Raw genomic sequence first — 21,232 nt, forward strand, 5'->3', positions numbered from 1 at the left:
ACATAGCACATTAGGAGGAGGTTATTTAGAAGTGAGTGTTCACGTGAAGGTTCATTCAAGTCGAGAGATAAAATCTTTTCTGTCTCTGCTACATTATTCTTAAAACTAATGAACTATAATGATATAATAAATCCTAAACTAATGACGCATTCCCAATAAAAAGCCAGTGCCTACTTGTAAATTGAGGAGGATGATGTGGCGTCTCACTTGAGGGGACAAAAAGATAGCGATAATATAATATGAAGTGCACGTAATTAGGAAATGATTAGTTATTGGTTATGTGCTATTTAGCAGCAGTTAATCTGGAAACAGATATTTTGAAAGTAGATGTAGAAACTCATTAGATGCTGGAGTATTTTTAAAGCTACTTATTAATAAGCAGTTAGTCCCTGATGTGTCTCTTACTAGATAAATACTCAAGATTGTGTGAACCTTATTGGAAAGGTTTCTCTTTCACCATTTCAAAATCAAAAGGTTCTTTCAAAAAACAGTGTTTGCCAAGGAAATAAACATATAAAGTACGGCTGCACGGTATCGTTTGAGCATCTACATCACGATGTGGGACACGCTACGTCTGCAAACTCCAATACAGTCGACATGCACTTGATTTTGTTTCTCCACAAAGAATTCCTGCAAAAGCATCACTTCAAATCTTGTGTGTTTACCAGAGATGTGCTGATAACTTTCAAGGTTTCTAAATGAACTAAAGAAATGTGAGAAGACGAAGATCAAAACGAGCGATTTGAGCGGTTAAAATAAACTTAACATGGACGTCATTAGCAGACACGTTTTGCATTAAAGTGATCAAACATTTAGGAACACGGAGACAAAGTAATGTTGTCCAGCTCCTTCATAAAACAGAACATTGTAGCGTGGACAGCTGAAGATGAAGAGAGCTGTTTACCTTGCCGCTGCCCATATTCTATTCTGCAAACTGCAGAGATTTGGGTATTTTAGAGGACACTGCCATAGTGGATGTGATGGCAGCACAGCAGTTTTTACAGACTTCAAAGGGACTATTCCCCGTACAGCTAATGGCTGATGACAGGCACTTTTCTTTGGATTACTTTGGCACCGGCACATAAATATGGTTATACAGCGTATCAGGAGGGGACACTGCTGTGATTTGGTAGCAATACTAAGTTTATGAGGCAATAAGAGACATCCTGCAGTGTAATGGCAGGTCAATCATTGGTCTCTTTCATGTCTTCTGTCCAAATTATATTCATACTTTCAGTTGATTTCTCGCCTAACAGAGTGAATAACTGGGGAAGAGCTCTCCATGAGCTTGTTTTGTCTTTCGGTGGATTTCTTCCGCATCTGCTGAGAGACAAACGACTTCAGAGGTGTAAACTAAATATCATTTCAACACATCTTATCCAGACTTCCCTGTGGCCAAAAGGAAAACAATCTACAGTGGGAACAGACCGTCAATTAAGAGACCGACAGAGGAATGTGTGAAAGAACGTGAGCTGATGCCTCATGTTGGTCCTAATCAGTTAAGAAATCATCTCAAATCCAACAGGAAGTGGCACTGTAAGTCTGTTATGACCTCAGCTCCATTGGGTGGAATTACTCAAGGAAAAAGATGATGTGCTCACTTTATAGCACATCCACAGGATGAATCATCCGTGTGTAGACGTGTCCTTCAACGTAAACTGTGAGGATTCACAAAACACAATCAACTGCCTCAGCTAAAAGGGATGCATGCAAACACTGAGAGAAATGCTCTTCACCTTCAAAATAAGACAGCATGCAGAGAAAGAAGAGGGAGGAGAGGCCTGCGGGAGACCGGGGAGATGAGTTCAATCCTAAGAGACAAATCACCCGCTCTACCCTCCACTGCTTGTCCTTGGCGCTCGCACTGCAATCGGCCACACACAGGGAGTGAGTCTGTCACCCACTGTCCCTGAGGCACACACACACACACATAGGAATGCAAAAACATATCACCGCAGCCGTTATTATAAAGCACACAATCACTGAGGGGTCAGAATGTCTGCTTTGTGAGCGTGAAGTGAAACGGCGAGATTGAAAGAAGGCTTTCAATCTCTTATAGGTGTTAATGTCTCATAGTGTTACCGCTGTGTTCTCAGGACGCAGGTGATCTGAGATCTCCTGCTCATCTGATACTTCATTTACTAAGAGCATAAATACACATTTAACCACCTCGCCATCGACATGCTTCTAGTAATTGTCACAACTCTATTTTCATTTTCTTCCCCAGGACTCTGAAGACGGAGCATCTCTCTTTGAGTTCCATGTCCTGCAGAGTTCTCTCTTACTCTGATCATTCCTGTCTTCATCAAGTCAAGAACTGTTGCTGCTGTGGGTTTGTGTGAATGTGCAAGTCAACTTTGGAGGATTTGACTAAAACTGCAGATATGATGAGACGCAGCAGCATCACACACACACACACACACACACACACACACACACACACACACGTACAAATCCAACAGAAGCTTCTGTGACAATAAAACATTATTATTACACTGCCTTAACAACACATTGACCACCTCGCTGCTTCAACACACACACACACACACGCACACACACACACACACGGAGACCTCTTCGTTAAAGAAACACACTCATTCTTACATGAAATAGCGATGAGTGAATTACGATGCCATACGCTTAACACTTTGTCAGGAATAATCAGAATGATTCTGGTGAAGGACGCCTCACACTTTAACTTCACAGCAGGCTCACATCTCTTTCTATCTCCTTTCCAGTCCCCACTTCAATTTGGCTTTTTGAAATTGCAGGCCACTTAGAGTCCTGATTGCAGTTGCGAGCACAGTTAAGTGCACCAGCGCAATCACACATGCACAAGATCCACACACACACACACACCTAGACACGTAAACGCATTTCACATTCGCACACACGCACGAAGATGTGCCATTAAAAGAGAAGATGGATCTCCGTCCTGCAGCCTTGCTTTTTTTAATAGCAGTGGTGATAAGAAGGCAGACACTTCTTGTAACAGTCAGACATGAAGAGCCTCCTCTCCTTAATGTATACATTTGCATACATCGCTTTGTGCCCACCGCTCAGGCCGCCATAAATAATACATGCATGTTATGGATACTGGTGTCGACACTTCATGGTACAGCTACCTCGCAGAATGACTTATGGCTGTAGCTGAAGTAGCACAAAAGGGTGGCCTTAAGCGCGCCTGTGTGTGTGTGTGTGTGTGTGTGTGTGTGTCCTTTTGTGTATGTCAATTTATCTCTTTGTGTACGTCTCTGTCTGAAGGGGAACACGATAAATCTTGACAGTTTGATTTTGACGAAGGGATCAGATTTTGATGATGATGATGCTCTTCTACTCACGCTGCCCGTGGACCCTAAAGAGCACTTTGACAGCAAGATTAAGAGTTGAACAAATACACGAATGTCGTGCTCTGCTAGCAATTTAATTACCATAAACACATTGGTTGCACTGAGATGAAGGGTGATGACGCTGCAGAAAAAGTCACACCCACAAAGCGTGGTTAATTAAACAGGGCTCCACGGGTGTTGTGGGTCGCCGACGTCGCCTGCAGACCCCTCACGCTGAGGACAGTCCGCCCTGGATGACAGTCCCTTCCACAGGGAGAGATGTCACAGCGAGCAGTACGTCTGGTGGAGCGGCGAGCTCCAGGCGAGGGGTGTTGCCGTGAAGCTCACAGTCGGAGCCGCGAGGCACCTTCACATTTCACTGCTTTAGTCGGTCGCGGCGCACATGGAGGAGGATCCTGACAGGTGGGTTTAATCACCTGAGCAGATGCAGACCCAACCGATCAAGCAGTGAAAAAGTTCATTTGCCGACCTGCAAAATGACTATTGCACGTGGTCACATTGATATATCATGCAGCCGTATCGCGTGTGTATTAGGTTACTTTATGTGTGTGTGTGTGTGTGGGTGTGGGTGTGGGTGTGGCACCGCGTGACTAAAGGATATGTTGGGTGAGTGCTATCGGGTGGTAAGTGCTGTGGGTTCGCTCTCTCCCTGAGAGGAGGTGGTGCTGCAGTGCACATTGGTCTTCTGAGGTCACAGGTTTATACACGAAAATCAACTTTCCCTATCATGCAGCCGAGTTATGGGATCACAAAACAAACAAACAAACAAAACAGTTTCCTTAACCCGGCAAGTGCAACGTCTGACCTCCCCATGCTGAGGAAGATGGAGCATTAAATGGAAAATGAAAATGAAGAAATAAAGTGTGAACCCACAGGACGATTCTTACGAGGATAAACAAGGCTGTTAGATAAATAAATAAATAAATAAATAAGACTCCCTATCCAGTGTGACAGTGTTGTTTCTGGCTGCAGCAGAGTTAGCAGTCCCAAAGCATGCCAACAGTGTAGTGCTGCTGCTTGTAGTGGCACTACTCGTAAATACAAAAGCAATTTTCTCAAAAGGGCCTTCACTATAATGGAAGCATTCTAAATTTCTGTGCAAAATAACCCTTCAGAAGATTCGGTCAAGAGGACAGTACATGCTGCAGGATGGGGGGGGGGGGGGTATGAGCGCAGCATGAAGGGTCCTCTTCGTGCTGTGTGTGGGGGTTTTGATCGCTTCCTTTTCAAACAGCAGAATCAGCAACAGGGAAATGTTGATCTAATTGTGTAACTTGTGGAAAATGAGATGAGCTCGGTGTGAGTGAACGTTTAGTTTTCACACTCGTACATATTCACGGTGTAGAAACTGGTCAAAAGCTGCTCCAACCACTGCAATAATTAAGTTGATAAAATATGTCTGCAAGCATCATATGCAGCGCTTCCATTCCATTAGGAGAGCAATGGAAAGCCACCTTTGTGGAAACAGTTATTGCCAAAAAGAGTGTGAATTGAAGTGCCAGGCAGATACACACGAGACGAATGAATGATGTAGAACTTATTTATTCTCTTCACAAAAGCTCTCTGTGTATATGAAGAAGCTCAACTAAGCTTTTCACAAACTAAGTGAAGGCACATCCAAACAATGTAACCTGGTATCGTCCATTTAACCCTTATTTTATGCAGGTTGCTTAGAAAGTGATGGTGCATTTAATGACTTCTGGAGGCACACATCTTTGTAGTTCTATTAATGATGCAGCCATTTACTTCTTCATACAGCAACTTACACTTACTATTGTCCACGCAAGAGAAGAACCGTGACAGCTCCCGTGAAATACAAGAGGAACGTTAGCAGAGAGATGTAAAACGGAGGTACACTTTATTTTGAAAAGCTGAGATCTTAAGTCAACAGTCTAACTCCTGGGGAATCAGGAGCCGGTGGCTTGCTCTCTGGCTGTTTGTAAAAGGAACTGCCACAACTGTCATTTCCTCCACGAATGCAGTAAAACAACGTCAAAGAAAATGTAATCCAAATGAAGACTGTGAAGAAGGCAAGGTTTAAATCAAAGGAGAGTGACTGCATAAATAGACCGGTTGAATGTGGTTAGTCGGCGCTAAACGTCAGTCACGCTCGGGAAGCAATAGACAACCTTTTCACTGTGTTTACCCAGCTGGAACTATATTTAAGAACTCAAACTCGCCTCACGTCTGACAGCTTTTCATACTAACTTGTCACAATGTGTCGTTTCAGAGGTTAGTGGGGAGACGTGAGCATGTACTCTCCAAGTCTTCCTCGTTCTGCTTCAACTCTTAAATCGGTGATCCAGAGTGTCGTGATGTAGAAACTTGAAACAAAGTCATACCATCAAATCCACATTTGTGTGCGAAGATTATTGGCCAACCTGTGGACCGCTACATTCAAGTAACTCATAACACGAGCGTGCGCAGACTTGCTGACGGTATCTCGTCCTCCTCGCATGTTTTAAAATGGAGAACTGGAGAACTGGAGTCCCTCCATTTAAAAGCAACAGACTGAAGAATCATTGTATACATCTGTCTGTTCATCCTGCAGCGTGCCGCTAAACAAGACTTAATCCAGAGGATATAATGCCACGCGTTTAGCTGTCGTGACTGTTTGAATGTGTGTGTGTGTGTGTGTGTGTGTGTGTACGTCTTCCACAGTGTCACATGTGTAACTGCACGTGTGCACATTTCTGGAATGGATGCAAAAATGAATTTGAGTGTAAACTAACAATAAAGTTGTATCGTATTGAATCAGATGAGCAGCATTGTAATGCGCGAGCACTAGCGTGCGTTCCTGCAGAGATTACCCAGCAGATTAAAACGGGTGACACATTTGATTTGCGCGTGGACTCGCAGAGTTGAGTAAAGTTGAGCAAATGGGAAATCAAATGTGCTCTCAAACTTCTCCGAGCGTTTCATTTGGACTAATCAACACATGCAAATCCAAACACTGGTAATTCTCCACGAGTCACAAAGCAACAGTAAGCGATGATGGAAAACATGTTTGTACGGTCGGCCCATTCTGAAAATGTGGAAACTTTAAAAAAGAAAAAGGAATACACACAAGGACTTAATTAATGCAGTCCTCTGCAGACAGTTCCTCTGGAGTTAGCAGATTAAACTACTTCATTAGTGTCTGGAGAGACAACAGACAAGAGATGAGAAAGGCAGAGCTCGGGGAGGGAGGAATGGTGAGACAGAAAGAGTAAGAGCTGCTTTGTTAGTGTTCGAAAGAGACGCTTTCAAGGCAGTAATTATGACGCAGAAAGAATGTAATTATTTTTCCCAGAAAGCCAGAGGGCTCAGAGTATCTCCTAATAGTGATGGGTGACAATCTAATAGACTATAGATGTAAGTAGTGCATTGGGCTTAATTGGTGTTTAAACGTAAGTAGCTTGTCTGAACACATCCAGGCTCTTCCCTGAACGTGCTGGCAGTGCCTCCACCCGGTGATCCCGCCCGGCGTTATGTGACACACTTGATCAGAGAAAAGAGGTGTCACTGTGCATCTCGCACAATCTGACGGCTCGCAGTAATCTGCCCGAGGTATCGGGAGTGTCACGTTTCCCACTTCCCCAGGGATCCTTAAAACTGTTTCATACAAAACGCACAATTAGAGGGAGGGACGCGCGCTGCATAGAGATTGCCGAGGGGTGGCCTGAGGATGTTGTGTTGCAGATGGCACCATGCGTGCATGACAAGAATCACAGTAACTTCTCCAAATGTATTAACGGTGATTTTTGAAAAGATGTTTTGTTTGGCATTTCTGCTTTTCAAGATGAATAAATAAATAGTAAATAGCGTAGAGAGGTCACTCCAAATGACTGTTCTCACATGAGCAAAAGTGACAGAATAAATGATTCACTGTAATGGGTAAACCACTTTGCACCTTGTTGCTTCTTGTCCCAGGGTACTAGTGTGAACACGGCTTTATGGGAAATGAAGCATTCTCTGTATAGCTCCTGCGGGAGAGCTGCAGTGATGAGTTAAAACGTCTGGACTCCTAATGGAAGGCTGGTCGTGAGAACTCTGTCGTGAGAACTCTGTCGAGCTCACGTATTCGTCGTTTCCTTTCCTTTGCAGAAAAAAGTCGATTCAAAAAGCTTAATATTCTGATTGAAATCATAAATCCACTTTATTCATTTTCCTTGTGTAGGATGTGTTATTGAAGAAAGGGCTATTGAAAGCTCAAAAACTCTCAGTATGAGGTGGCATTTTAGAGAACAGTCTCTGCCGCAGCGTCGGATCTGTGATCCACGTGACCGGCGCGATAAGCAAGCTGAACTTCTGATAAAATGTGTAGGAGGTTACCACCGCCGGCGCTCTGATCAGCGTTTTGACCCGTGACCCGGCTCACAGCCAACTTCTAAATGTGACAAGTCACATATGGCAGATAATTATTCTGAATAATCTGTTGCCATGGTGATTTGCTGACCCTGATGGCCGGTAATGCACGCTCTTCATGTCCAGCTCCGTGGTTAGAGGGCAGTTTTGCCTCTTTTGCCCTCTTAAAGTGCCGGGGATTAGAGATGTACATTATCACTTTAATCCCCTCTTTAACCCTTTCAAACCGCCTCGCGGCCCCCGCAGGGAGACGGCCACGCAGCGCTGAGCTACATATGGCGGCGGACAGACGTATGTTTTCACTGCTTGTGTATTTTATGGAAGCTTAATCTAAATAAGATTTGATTCTCTCAGCGGCGCTGTCCTATCTCAATAATCCACTTCAATCCTCATCTCCATCAGCCCCCTTCAGTGTCTCTAAGTGTATGCCCATGATATAAATACACCAAGCTACTATTGAGCTCTTGCTAACTCTTTCTCCCCCTCCGACAGTCATCTTCTCCAAAACGGATAAACAAGCCTTTCACTCTCGACATGTATAAAATTGAAAACAAAATTTACTGCTGCGGCATCCCTCCAGATATCCCCCCCTGAGCTCTGTGAGCATGAAATATGAAATTGCTCTGAGTCATAATTGAGTGGCAACGGCAAGATAATTTGTTTGGAGTTAGAAAAAAAATAAAAATGCTAAGATTTAAAGTGAATTAAATAAATAACAACAGTCAAAAAGCCATTACAACATGCATTAGGTGAAAATTACCGCTCTAATATGGTAATAATTCAGTTCAGGTTTTGTGCAGTGACACCCATGAATCACAGAAAGTTACAACTGTTCTGTTTGTCAGGTTAGTTTACTGATGGCGTCGAATGGGAATCCGAGCCACCACCGATCTGTGACTTCTGACCCATCACGCTGCGGGGCTGACAGCAGCTGTCATGCTCCACGTATTGAAAAACCGCAGCACGCAGCAAACACATCACAGCCATCTAAAATATAAAACACATCATCATCATTTTCTCTGCCTGGCTGGCTGATGACAGTGCGATGACCCTGAGGTGAACAACGCCAGCCTATCAAAACAAAGGTCAGCGGACCGGGATCCCTCCTCTTTCCTCACTCCTCGCCCCTCACCTCTCATCCCAAAGCTGTCATCGTCCCCTCATCCTTCGCTCATGCATCCACTCTCCTTGACCACCCTGCCCCACAGTGCTAAGGAGTTTCTCTCTTCATCTTCAACACATTTGCAATAAATCAATGTGAGCTGAGGGGCTGTAGAAATACTGTGAGTCTGATTGATTTGTTATGTTAGCACATTACAGAAGCCTGTGAGGAGCCTGCCAGATTCCATTCCCCAAGTGAGAGAGGCTGAGAGAGAGAGCGAGCATAAGTTTAACATGCGGGGAGGATTAAAGGAAGACACTGGATGAACCAAAACAAAGCTGAAGAACGAATTGTGAAGATTTGTCAGAAAATTTCCACTTAGTCACAAATTCAATGATGAAAAAAAAGTGAGAACGCTCAGTTTTTACTTTTGACCTTTTCTTTGTAAGTTTTCTCTAAATCTGTGGACCTCACACTCCAAATAAGTTTTCTGCACTCCATCCCCGTCTCTAGCAAATGTCATCTATAAGTCATTGCATCTGCAAGGGAGATTTGACGAAAGGTTGAAGACAAACGGCTGAGGCTGAGCTGTGCTGACAGGCTGTTACAATACCAGAGCAACTTAGACTAGAACTACAAGCAGCTGATTATAGGACGAGCTGGCCAGAACGCTTCCATTGTAAAGTAAAGATTGAAAGAAAGGTGCTGTGCATCGTGTAGAAAGAAAAAAAGGTTTTAACTGTGTGCATCCACACAATTACACATAATATCTCAGCACATAAAACGATTCCAAAAACACAAGCGTGCACAGATGGAGGAATAATAACGACAGCACAAATGAATCCTGGCAATGAATGGGAGCTCATTTAATAATATTCCCATCATGGAGGTGAACCTGTGTATATGATGAGATCCATGAATGTGGACGCTGTAACACAATGTTGGTGTATGGGGGGAGTTACCTGTGTCCTTCACCTGCTTATAATGTCCATTCTTTCAGATGCTTTACACTCTGCTGTGCATTGAAACTTGATACACTTCCAATAATGCAAGTCATTGCTTCACACACTGCGTCTGAACAGCATGATGTTGTGAGCATGTTTGTCCAAGCCAAGTCTATGGAGTGAACAGGAAACACTGGAACGTAGGTTTGCAGAACACAGAAGTTCTGTTAGATGTTTGGGATTGTTGACTGAGGTACTTTACAGAGAGCACAAAGCTGGTCAGCCCGACGGTTTTGGACCGCTTGTACTCTATTGGATTCCATTGTATTGGACAGATCCAATTGCAGCGCTCGACGATACTACGCGCAGTAAGCCGAGTGACAGAACTCTGCAGTGTTTGAGCAACATGTCGGCCGAGTCCTTGCATACAATAACACAAACAGGTGCAATCAAATACAACAACAGAACGAAAGCTTTACCACATTCTATACTTTAACAAGTCCTCGTGAGCATGCTAACATTAGCATGTAGCTCCCGTGCCTGCAGACTTTACCATAAGACGTGTTATTGTTGTTCACTCCCTTTTATATCATAAACATTATAAATGTTTTGAGGCAGATTGGAAATAATTACGTTCATTTCTAGTTAAATATGTAAAATATCCAATAAGATTAATTGTTTCCTGTATATTATCCCCAAAAATAGTTTTCCTACCACACTATAAATATTTCCTGTGGTTGCTTTCTCTGCAAAGTCCTATATTACCGGAAGAGTGTGTGTGTGTGTGCATGTGTGTCAGGTTCCATGTGTCTGCTGGCACAGAGGTATCTGTATGCACGAGTGTTTGTTTCTCTGAGGAATATGTCCTGTTCTCCATGCTGCCAGGTTCCACAACATCAGCAGAAACTACTGGTCTGCAGTACTCTACATTTCCATATCCAATCTCATTCAAACTTAGGTATTGCCGAGAGGTGCAGAATTCCACCAGAGGAAACAAGGCAAACCAAATATAGTGAATATGAGCTTGTCTACTGCGGTCCAAAGCAGGAGGACAGACAGTATGACTGGAATGAGATGCAAGGTGCAGAATGTTTCCCTCTCCTGTCACTTCCAACAGTTTGATAAGTCTGATGTTATAATAAATGCACCAAGAACAATACAATGTTTCTTCCCAATGATATAATAAATCCAGCTTTGTGAGCTCCAGAGAGGATTTTCTTTTCAATATCAATCCATCCCCTGAATTTTGTTTGATTGATTTAACGTTTGAATAATTTAAAAGGAGGGTTTTGGAACAACAACAAGCCACAGGAGTGAGACCTACAATTCCTCATTTATTCAAATGTGCCACTTTCCCCCAGCACATCTGAATAATGGCACACAGTCTGCCAGATTGAATTTTTGATGATGAATAAATAATGTATGTTGGTGGATAAGTCTGTTAATATATTAGCCATGAGTTTGTCATAACTGTTTAATAGGGCAGCTGCAATAAATACATCTGCGTCTCTTTGTGCCTCCCTCTCTGTCTGTCTCCTTCTGAATATTCTGTACGCATCATTCCATTTTTATTGATCTCTTTCCTAAAACTATCCCAACGCTTTCCTCGTCCTCGCATCAGCCACCGAACCTCCGTCAGGAAGTTTTCTTCTCACTCTGCTCACCACAGATGGAACATTAAATCAAATGTTTGCTTCAGATGAGTGAGCGTACTGTATCCGTCAGGGGGAAGCGCTCTGTGCTCTACACGGATGGGATACTTGAACACGAGCCATATCTGGTGGCCGGGAATTGCACTGGTTTTTATTTGGTTCAGGATCTCATCAATTCATATTTGGCGTACTAAAAGCAAAGCACCTGTCCCTGAAACATCGGATTAGGAGGCGATCTTTCAATTCACAGGTCAAGAATACTATTTAATCGGGACAACAAGGATGTCTGAGCCTTCATCCTTCCTGCTGCCATTAACCTTGAGACACCTGATGGTGCCGGGCCCATAATGATGCCATAATGTTTCCAACATTAGCTTAAGCAAGTCATTAGCAGGTATATATATGAAGTCAGTTTGCTAAGTAAATGACTCAATTTGGCTCAGAGGAAAACCAATAATGTGATTTTGCTGAGACTACCAAGTAAGAGAGAGTTAGAGAGCAGCGCTGTTCAATCACGGGCACATTGTCAGTTTAACACCGAGATAAAAAGGCCCTCTGTATTCTAGCTGTGAAACAGCTGCCGCACTCCAGCATCACTATTTTAGCAATCAGCTCTGGCTTAATTAAATCTAAAATGCATAAAGGGGCGCCAATGGCGACAGAGAAGGGTATAGACGATAACTTACGGGATGGTGTTGCCAGGAAAGGAGTGGTCTGTAGAATCTATAAAACTCATGAGTCGCTCTACAGCTCGGAGGAACTCACTAACACTCTGCTGCGACAAGAACATGCAAAACTCACAGCAAAATATAATACATCAAATCGTATGGACATGGCTGTGCAGTGGACTCCCTCCAGCTTCAATGTTCTACATAGATGAGTTCTCTATAAGGAAAATGTGATTTGTGACTCTGGGTTTTCTTGCTGCTAAACTGAAAGTTGTTATGAATTGTAATATAAAGAACCGTAACCTTTTTCATCTTGAGCCGACAGCTCAAAGAGTTTAGCGCGTGAGCAGGGAAGGAAAGAGCTGCCGCCACATTAAGGCACCTTGATCGGAGGCCTAGAGGGATTGGTGGGATACAGTAAGGTCATATTTGAACTCCTCACCGGATTATGTGTAATGGTGTAACCTTAGCCCCCCACCCCCCACCCCACCCCTTCATTTAGTTTGCTTAAAACAAACCAGAGCAGCTGCGGTTATCTCGAGTCTGCAGAGTGTGGCCAAACTGAAAGATGGGAATAGTTTAACTTTTAGCTGCAAAATGCTAATTGAGTGAACCTGCAGCATATCAGCAAACAGAGCCGTGTGCCACCCACCTGAAATACATCAAAATGCCTCCCGGGCTGCAGGAAACAGTTGCATGATTATTTTACACATGGGCGTTATATTCATTTGTTTGCTTTTGTGCACAAACGTTGTTCTACGTTCTGCGTATGTCAGCTGTGTTTTCATGTAAATGTGTTAAATGTCGAGTCTGTAAAACAAAAAGACATTTTTAAAGATTAAAATAAAGCAATTTGCTTTGGCTTTACTGCAGTTTTGACTGATTGTGTGTTTAACTGGTTTATGTTGAGTTTTAAAATGCTGTCTCATCCTCGACCCTCTCTCCTGTGATGTTTTCTGCTCCAGATACGGTGGCCGGCGTAGATTGATTGCTTGATTAAACTTCTCCATTTATCATAAATTATTCACTGGATTTTCAGAGTCTAATTAATTCCCTTATTATTTACTGTTCCGTCTGTATTCTAAGTCAGACACGTAACACACCACAAAAGGGGAATGCACTCGCGTGTGTGCGTGATTTGTTGTGCTTGCGCGCTCGCATGCACGAGCGTTGATTAATGATGAGAAGAGGGAACAAAGAGGGGAAAAAGGTTATGGGAAGTATATTCCCTTATAAGCAGACCTCTAATCTCATATCTCTACTTGATCAACGCTCTAGTGCCACATGAACAGAGCTCTTTAACTCTTCCATTGAGATCGCAGCGAAGAAATAGAACACTGTTCACTGCAAATATGGAGATAGAGCCCGATCTGTCAGTGGGAAGAGGCGGGCTAGTTGTCCATCAAGATGACTGAACTCTCTCATCCCTCACTCCACTACTCTGCCTCATTTCCAGCCCACTCCTTCCCCTCCACCTGCACGCCTCTCATCTGCCTCTCACTGGTGATTTCCAATGCATTTTTAATGATGATTTAGCAGGGAAGTGAATAATAAATTTCAGAATAGTGATATCACAGTCTTCCAGGGTAAAATAATGGGGTGAATATACACATTTATCTTTCCTTTTAGAGTGGTTTTTTTTCCTCCCCAGCTTAATGACCCTTCTTGGCACACACACACACACACACGCACACGCACACATGCACGAGGGGCTGAATCCGGCAGATGGAAATCTAATGCCTCAGCCTGCCTTGCCTCCATCTCTCCTTCACTCTCTCTCACACTTTTAGCTCTTCTACTGTGAAACCATGCCCATCAGGTCAGCTTGCTGACACATCTGTCAATACATGCCCTGGGAGGTATAACCTTGCCCTGCGGTACCTTTCTAATGTTTCCTACTCAGCCTCGCTTTCTTCACATCCATTCAAAGGCACAAAGACAAAGAAGAAAACCATGAAGCACGCCCACACACAACTACCGACATGCAAGTGAATGTGTGCATTACCCACACACGTTTTAAACACACAAAAGCATCAAATCAACACAATTACCAAGAATCACGAGTGAATTAAGTACAATTACTTTCCAGTGCAGCTGTTGTGATGTGTGCTAGTGAGCCCTCGGTGATGCTTTGGGGCTTTTGGTGATGAGCCTTGTAACTGATCCAAGAGTCGACTGGAAAGAGATTGTCTTTCCTCCAACAGCAATGTGTGTTGGATCTGCGAACAATCCTTTGTTGGGAGGTATGTGGGATTTCGAGCAGCTGGAATATATCTGCGTCATCTTGCAAAAGGTACATGCGCCCCCAGCTAGCCCGCTGCCTGCTTAACACGGATCTGGGACCTACTGTGATTCATACTTTCCAACCCTTCTGTGTCCTTTCTACTCTACTCTGGCTTACTCTTTTATTTCTCTACTCTGGGTTACTCTTTTATTTCTCTACTCTGGCTTACTCTTTTATTTCTCTACTCTGGCTTACTCTTTTATTTCTCTACTCTGGGTTACTCTTTTATTTCTCTACTCTGGGTTACTCCTTTATTTCTCTACTCTGGGTTACTCTTTTATTTCTCTACTCTGGGTTACTCCTTTATTTCTCTACTCTGGGTTACTCTTTTATTTCTCTACTCTGGGTTACTCTTTTATTTCTCTACTCTGGGTTACTCCTTTATTTCTCTACTCTGGGTTACTCTTTTATTTCTCTACTCTGGGTTACTCTTTTATTTCTCTACTCTGGGTTACTCTTTATTTCTCTACTCTGGGTTACTCCTTTATTTCTCTACTCTGGGTTACTCTTTATTTCTCTACTCTGGCTCTTTATTTTTATTCTGCTTTTTTTTTTCCGAGACCTGTTTTCATTCTTGTTCCCGTCCTGTCTCGACTCGCCCTCTCTTCTCTCAAGGTCTCCTGGCCACCTTGCAGCACCAGATATCCGATGTGAAAATGTCCCGTCCCTTGGTGTCAGCAAAACAAAAGCGATATAGAAAGGGAGGAAAATGAGAAAAAAGACATAGAAGAGCGTGAGGGTTAGATAAGGAAGGCAGATAGAGGAAGAGTAAAGCCAAAAGCACATGGGATAGCTGCTGTCATTTATAACCTTCAGACTAGTAAAGCCCCCGGCTTCATGGGGCTACTGTACAGGCACGGTACCCAAAGTGTCTCCATCTGTCTGCAGCAGAAACCTAAACAAACAAACACGCTGCTCCATTAAGACACAAAATCACTTCCCATGCAAAAGCACTCTTCACTTACGTAACAACTTGACAGTAATGGCTCGTTACCGCTTTGATCCACCAACACACACACACACACACACACTCCTCTCACACATTCATACCTTTTTTTTTCTTCTACTAACAATAGGCCCACACTACTGCGAAACCACTTAGGTTTTGATCCCACAATTCAACAATGGGTTCCAACTATACAAAGCTTATATAGTACATAGATGTGTCCAAAGCTAAAGAGATGATGACGGTGTAACGATGAGAGATGATCAAGAGAAAGGAGGCGATTAGAAAAGGATTCAGAACGTGCCACTGGAAGATAACAACACATGCAAAACATTAAGGCTTTGAAATTCATTATAGTGCATGCCAATAGAAAGGCGGCGTTGTTGTGAAGAGCAACACTGAAGTAAAACCCATGAAAGATTGTTGTTTTCTTAATAAATTCAACAACTCTCCCCTCACTCCCACCCCCATGCTCGTACTGTAGAAGGATGGATTGATGTAAGCACGTGATCACACAAACACAAACAAATATATCAAACTGTCCTCTTTCATAAACTGTACAGCTGTTAAACATGCTGTAAACAAAGACTGACAGGCCCTAACTTGATCAATCTCGCCAATATAATAAAACAATATCCACACACACTGTCAAACCGTCACATTACACGTACTAACATCTCACAGACGTGTAGATATGTGCAGACGAAGACACATGAGACACAAAGTACAAAGAGTCAAAATGCCCCCAATTTCCACATACTGAACTTGCACGTGTGCAGGATTTGTACATGCCAATGCATCTGCCAGTTGTGTGTTCTGGTAAGTGATCTGACAAATGGATGAAGCACTTTTGGGGCGCAGGACGAGACGGAAGCTGAGGTTGTTAGAGTTACACTGCTGCACATAGCAGGACCCCCCCCCCACAGGGAAATCACAGGCCCATTGAACCAGGGAACTCTCTCGGCTTCGCTCTGCTCCGGTCCACACTGCCTCGTACACCTCCAGCCGGCTCAGCAGGTTCATTTGCTTCAACAAGGATACCCACAGAATCAGCCAATCATCTCACACGTACAGTGCAGAGCTCCAGTCTTCACCTCTTTACTTGCCGCTAAACGGCGTTCCAAAAAGTCCCATTGTAGCGGCAAGAATCGCAAGAGCTGCCGTGTTATTTTGAAATGTACATCACGGTGTCTTAGCAAGCTGTTGAATTCACTGGCTGTATTGACGACATGGGAATGTACTCAGTTATAATTAATTAACGTTCATTCTTTGAGTTGGCAAAAGAACAAAAGATAAATCTTGGCTGTTCGCCGGTTCATGTGTTCACTCTTGGCACCATGGTTCCTGTTCATTTCAACTTGGCCAAAGATGGTTCTAAGGAAGACGAAACATCACTCTGATTTTTTTATGTTTGAAGAAGTAAAGAGTTGTCCCTCCCCAGTGCCATGCACAGGTGTGGGTACAGAGTCCCTCTCCCTCCACTCGTTGAAGAAACTTTCCCTCAAATTTAGATATCGCGACTAAATTGGTTATTTTGGCTACGATAATCTTTATTAGATATTGTGACAGCGTTATTTCTTTAATCTTAAATTCATCCTGATTACTAGACACAGAAACATGTACGTGACGGAGCCCTCTCGCTTCTGCCTGATGTGCTACAGTTACCACATGTGGGGGGGCGAGGAGTATTAAAGTGAGTTAGTGCAGAATAATAAATCTTGGCAGAGAAGGTTGTTCGGGCTGTCATGCAAGTCTGATATCATTTTTGGGTCGCTTCCGAGTGTGTTTTTGAGAGATGTGGGTCTGCAGCGTGTGTGCTGTCAGGCGAAACTTCCTCCTTCTTACGCCATTAACATCTGTAGAAAGGAGATTTGATAACTTATCGATGTGGGTTTTTGTCACTTTGATTCATTTGTGCTGGTTCGTGGTTTAGAAGAGAAGCTTGGGAAATAAAAATGTGTAAAATATAAACCTTGTTTGTGCATTTCAATGTGTCAGCTGCTAAATCACAGCTCTAATCTGTGCTGTTCTACTCGTATACAAACAGTCCTTTCAGAGCTCTGGAAAGTTTCAAGTTCTCAGAGTGGTATTGATTCCCGACAATCTGAGTGGGCAACTGCAACGGGCATCACTGACTTCACAGCTGTGAGTGTGTGTGTGTGTGTGTGTGTGTGTGTGTGTGTGTGTGTGTGTGTGTGTGTGTGTGTGTGTGTGTGTGTGTGTGTGTGTGGGCCATGTGTGTGTGTGTGTGTTTGTGTGTGTGTGTGGGCCATGTGTGGTAACGAAGGGAAAGAAACTGACTGTATAGCTGTTTAACGTGTGTGTGTGTGTGTGTGTGTGTGTGTGTGTGTGTGTGTGTGTGTGTGTGTGTGTGTGTGTTTGTGTGTTCAAGATTTTAAATTGAGACAAAGGAAAAGTTGCTCAAACTCAGCTCATTGCTGACTTCACAATGATGCCATGGAAACAGCTTTAACGAACAGCGCTGTAAGAAATCCAGGATTACCAAAATAAAATAGAATAAATATATATATAAATATATAAATATATTGACATTGCATCCTTTGTTATTTGTGTTTCTTGTGTGGAGTAAAATCAATTCCAAACAATCTTTGTGAGATGATGTTTCATGTATCAATCATTTTTATAACAAACTTTTATTGTTTAAAGATTTGTTTACACCTGCACCTCGACTTCTCTCCGCTTCCTTCCCATTTCCTCACAGAAGCTCTGCTTGGAAGTTCCACTGGTGCATCTACTCTCATACTCCAACACACGGTAGCCATTTTGTTTCTTTCAAGTGCCTCATTTTTATATACACACACAAGTTATGAACACATCTGACCAGGCAGCCTCGGTCTCTGTTGAGGTTTTTCACAGTGAATTACGTTTCAAGGTTGATTTTCAAGTTGCACTCAAATCTCCGTTTTACTCTAACTGGCCTCCGTCTGTTGTTAAAGGGCATGCGTGACAGCACACCTACAGCAACAAATCAAATATGCATAGTTACCAGACAAATACGAGGCCATGTTTTGTAATATCAAAAACAAACAGAGACCACATGAGATCTCTATTACACGATCCCTCCCCACTGGGACTGAAATGACTGTGTCAATAGCACCAAGGCTGGAGATAAAGGTTTGGTGTTCCTGCTGGAGATTACAGACAGAGACAGGCTGACACAGAGAGGGAGAACAAGTATTTATTTCTGTGTCTGTGTGTGATAGCAAAATAACAAGTGCAAGAAGAAGGAGAGAGATAGATGTGGGGAGGAGAGGGACAGATAGCAGCATTAGCCATCCCCATTACCCACAACCTCTCATCTCATCCAACACCCCCCCCGATGCTGTCTGATCCAAAGCGAGTGTTGGAGTTGTGGGACATGCTTTGCATTTTCATCCTCAAGGCTTACCAATTCAGCATATTAAAGCTTCATTTAGTCATCCAGACTTCTCCAAGAACACAGAAATAATAAGTCACATAGGGTATCATTTGCAAATATTTTTCCCGGTCAGTTTACTGATCTGAGGACACACACACACACACACATCCAATTAAAACTCAGGGCAGGCATATTTGCTATAATGGATGTAGAAGAAGATTAGAGGCAGGAGGCACATGTTGGTCATATCCTCTCAGTCATTGATCAGCTCCACCTCAGAAGTACGGAGGCTACATCAGCCAACTATAATGACTGAAGAATAAACTCCAGCCTTGTGTTAATGGCCACTAATGTAACTATAGCTTATAGAGGACTCAACGAAGCTCCAGTTCAGAGTGGTCGTGTAAATGACTCGGATGAGCCATGATTTCTACTGAAGGTGGCTTCGTCATCAGACCTGTGCCACAAGCATGTTTCCTTCCACCGTGCAGCTTCTGAATCAAAGACTAACTGAGACCGTGGACATGTATGTGTGAGTGAGCCATTTAAACAGGGAGGGAAGTATTAGGCGATGTATAACACCTGGTGCTACCTTTTTTCATAACAGGTCAATTCATATGGACAATACCGCACCAGTTATTAAAAAAGGTCCTGATACCATTGACTTCTCCTCTATGACAAAACATTTAGCAAAGGCTCGGAGGAAGTTTTCACATCAGCACCTTTCATTTTTCAGTGATGTCGCATACTAGCTAAATCCATCCTCATCAGGTAAGAGGATAGGAGGGGTGAATCATGCCTTTCCAGAAGGCGCCAGGCTTTCTCACTGCCCCGAAATCTGATTCCTGTGTTCCAGGGGAGCCCTCCACTGACCTTGTGAAACATTGACTATTCCCCAAAGTGAGCTTGCCTGGCTGCAACACAACACATGTCCAATCCTGTCTGGATTCATCCGGGCAGGAGACTAACCTAAGGAGCTCCGGACTGTTAATAGCTTCTGGAGGGATGTATGTGTGCCATGTTCCAGCACATAGATGTGATTTATAGACATGCAGCTTAACTACAGCCCATGTTTACACGGGAGGGGAATTTAAGAATATTTAGTGAAGATGCAGCTGAGATGCGCGAACACCTCTCAGCCTTTTCACCCTCGCATTAATCTCCTGCCGTGATTTTACCATCATTCATCAGTACATCTCGTGTGTCCCAAGTAACCCAACGAACACGTTGAAGCGTCGTGTCACGCTAAATACAAGTAGCCAGGGGCACTGTGTGATCTGCGGGTGGGTTTAGACAATATGACAGGAACACAAGTGCCAGTGCCCGGGGAGTCGGGGACCGCTCATGGGCAGCTTCTGTTCCTACAGCGCAGAGATTCACCCCAGAGCCACATTATCAAACTCAGCGAGGTAACACTGCGCCAAGCATATGCACCACTCCTCATAAACACATAACTGTAGGTTGTGTGAACGTACCTGGTTTTTATGCCGAGTCCCATCTTCGAGTTCAGAAGAGCTGTTCATGATTCCCCATTGGTCATTTACCATAAACTATGGAGAATCTGCGCATCAGATCCGCCTGGTTGTTCCAGGCGACAGAGAATAAACCCGCTCCTTTATAAGTCTTTACCTGTGATTTAGCCTACTCCATGGAAAAACGGGGTATTTAACGTAAAATGAAGGGAGGCACAACTACTTCTGCGGCTCAGCAAACGCACACATCGCACAAATTACGCACCAAAATTCCTCCCGAGAGTCTCCTGATTATCTGGCCATTATTCCAATTACATATAATGAAAAGGAGTGTTTACAGGCTCCAGGGTTTGTAACTTGACTCACGAACGCTTCACATTTATGTTGAATTTAACAAAAAAACAAAAATCAACCCCAAAATGATCCCGAAAGAAAGTCGCAGTCCTTTTACTCCATAAAAAAAGAAACCGACAAAATCTTCTCAGATTGCAAAGTGTCCATCCACTCCCGTTTCCAGGATACTTTGAAAACGTCAGGTTAGCCCAGAGTGTGTCCAGTTATGGCTGGACAGGTAACGACGGGATGGGATAGCTGCTGCGTTGCTTTTTCCCGTTTATTCGGTGAAAAGACTCCGAGCCCAGGGGATGGATAGAGCCTGCTTTATTTGTGCCAGGCTGATCTGGCTGGTATTTCACAGAGTTGCCTTTGCTGAGACGGTACGGGCCGGGTAGAATAGCGTGCTCCGTTTGTGTGCCGCACGGAGCGCTCCGTGCCTCCGACTGTCAATCAACGCGTCCCTTCGGTGCGCACGCCGCGCTCCAAGGCAGCGTTCCCTCCCTGTGCCGTCCTGCCCTCGACTGCTGCTGTGCCACCCCGCCTGCTACTTCGCTAACACTGCACCGCGGACCCTTCTATTCCACTCCACCCCAAACAGGAGCCGATTGATGCTGTGTTTGTAGACTACAGACTGCGTAATGGGTTAATGTAACATAATCCCAGATACCAGATTGCTGATGAAATCCTCCTGCAGGAACTACGACGTGTGCAAATCCTTTAAAGGTTGCAACACGTTACAAAGATCGCCTCTC

The 21,232-nt window shown here is 43.7% G+C and overlaps 1 protein-coding gene across 2 annotated transcripts in view; it reads right to left on the reverse strand.

The window, feature by feature from the left end:
• The window catches only part of fibcd1b (fibrinogen C domain containing 1b), an 89,523-nt gene extending 68,506 nt beyond the window's left edge, over nucleotides 1-21,017 (reverse strand). For both annotated transcript variants that reach the window (XM_029444889.1, XM_029444888.1), the window contains exon 1: nucleotides 20,148-21,017. In XM_029444889.1, coding sequence (XP_029300749.1) covers nucleotides 20,148-20,219 — 72 coding nt within the window. In that variant the 5' untranslated portion in view covers nucleotides 20,220-21,017. The remainder of the gene's footprint in view (nucleotides 1-20,147) is intronic.
• Between the last annotated feature and the right edge of the window lie 215 nt (nucleotides 21,018-21,232).

Source organism: Cottoperca gobio, chromosome 12 (assembly GCF_900634415.1).
Source record: "Cottoperca gobio chromosome 12, fCotGob3.1, whole genome shotgun sequence".
Classification (NCBI taxonomy): domain Eukaryota; kingdom Metazoa; phylum Chordata; class Actinopteri; order Perciformes; family Bovichtidae; genus Cottoperca; species Cottoperca gobio.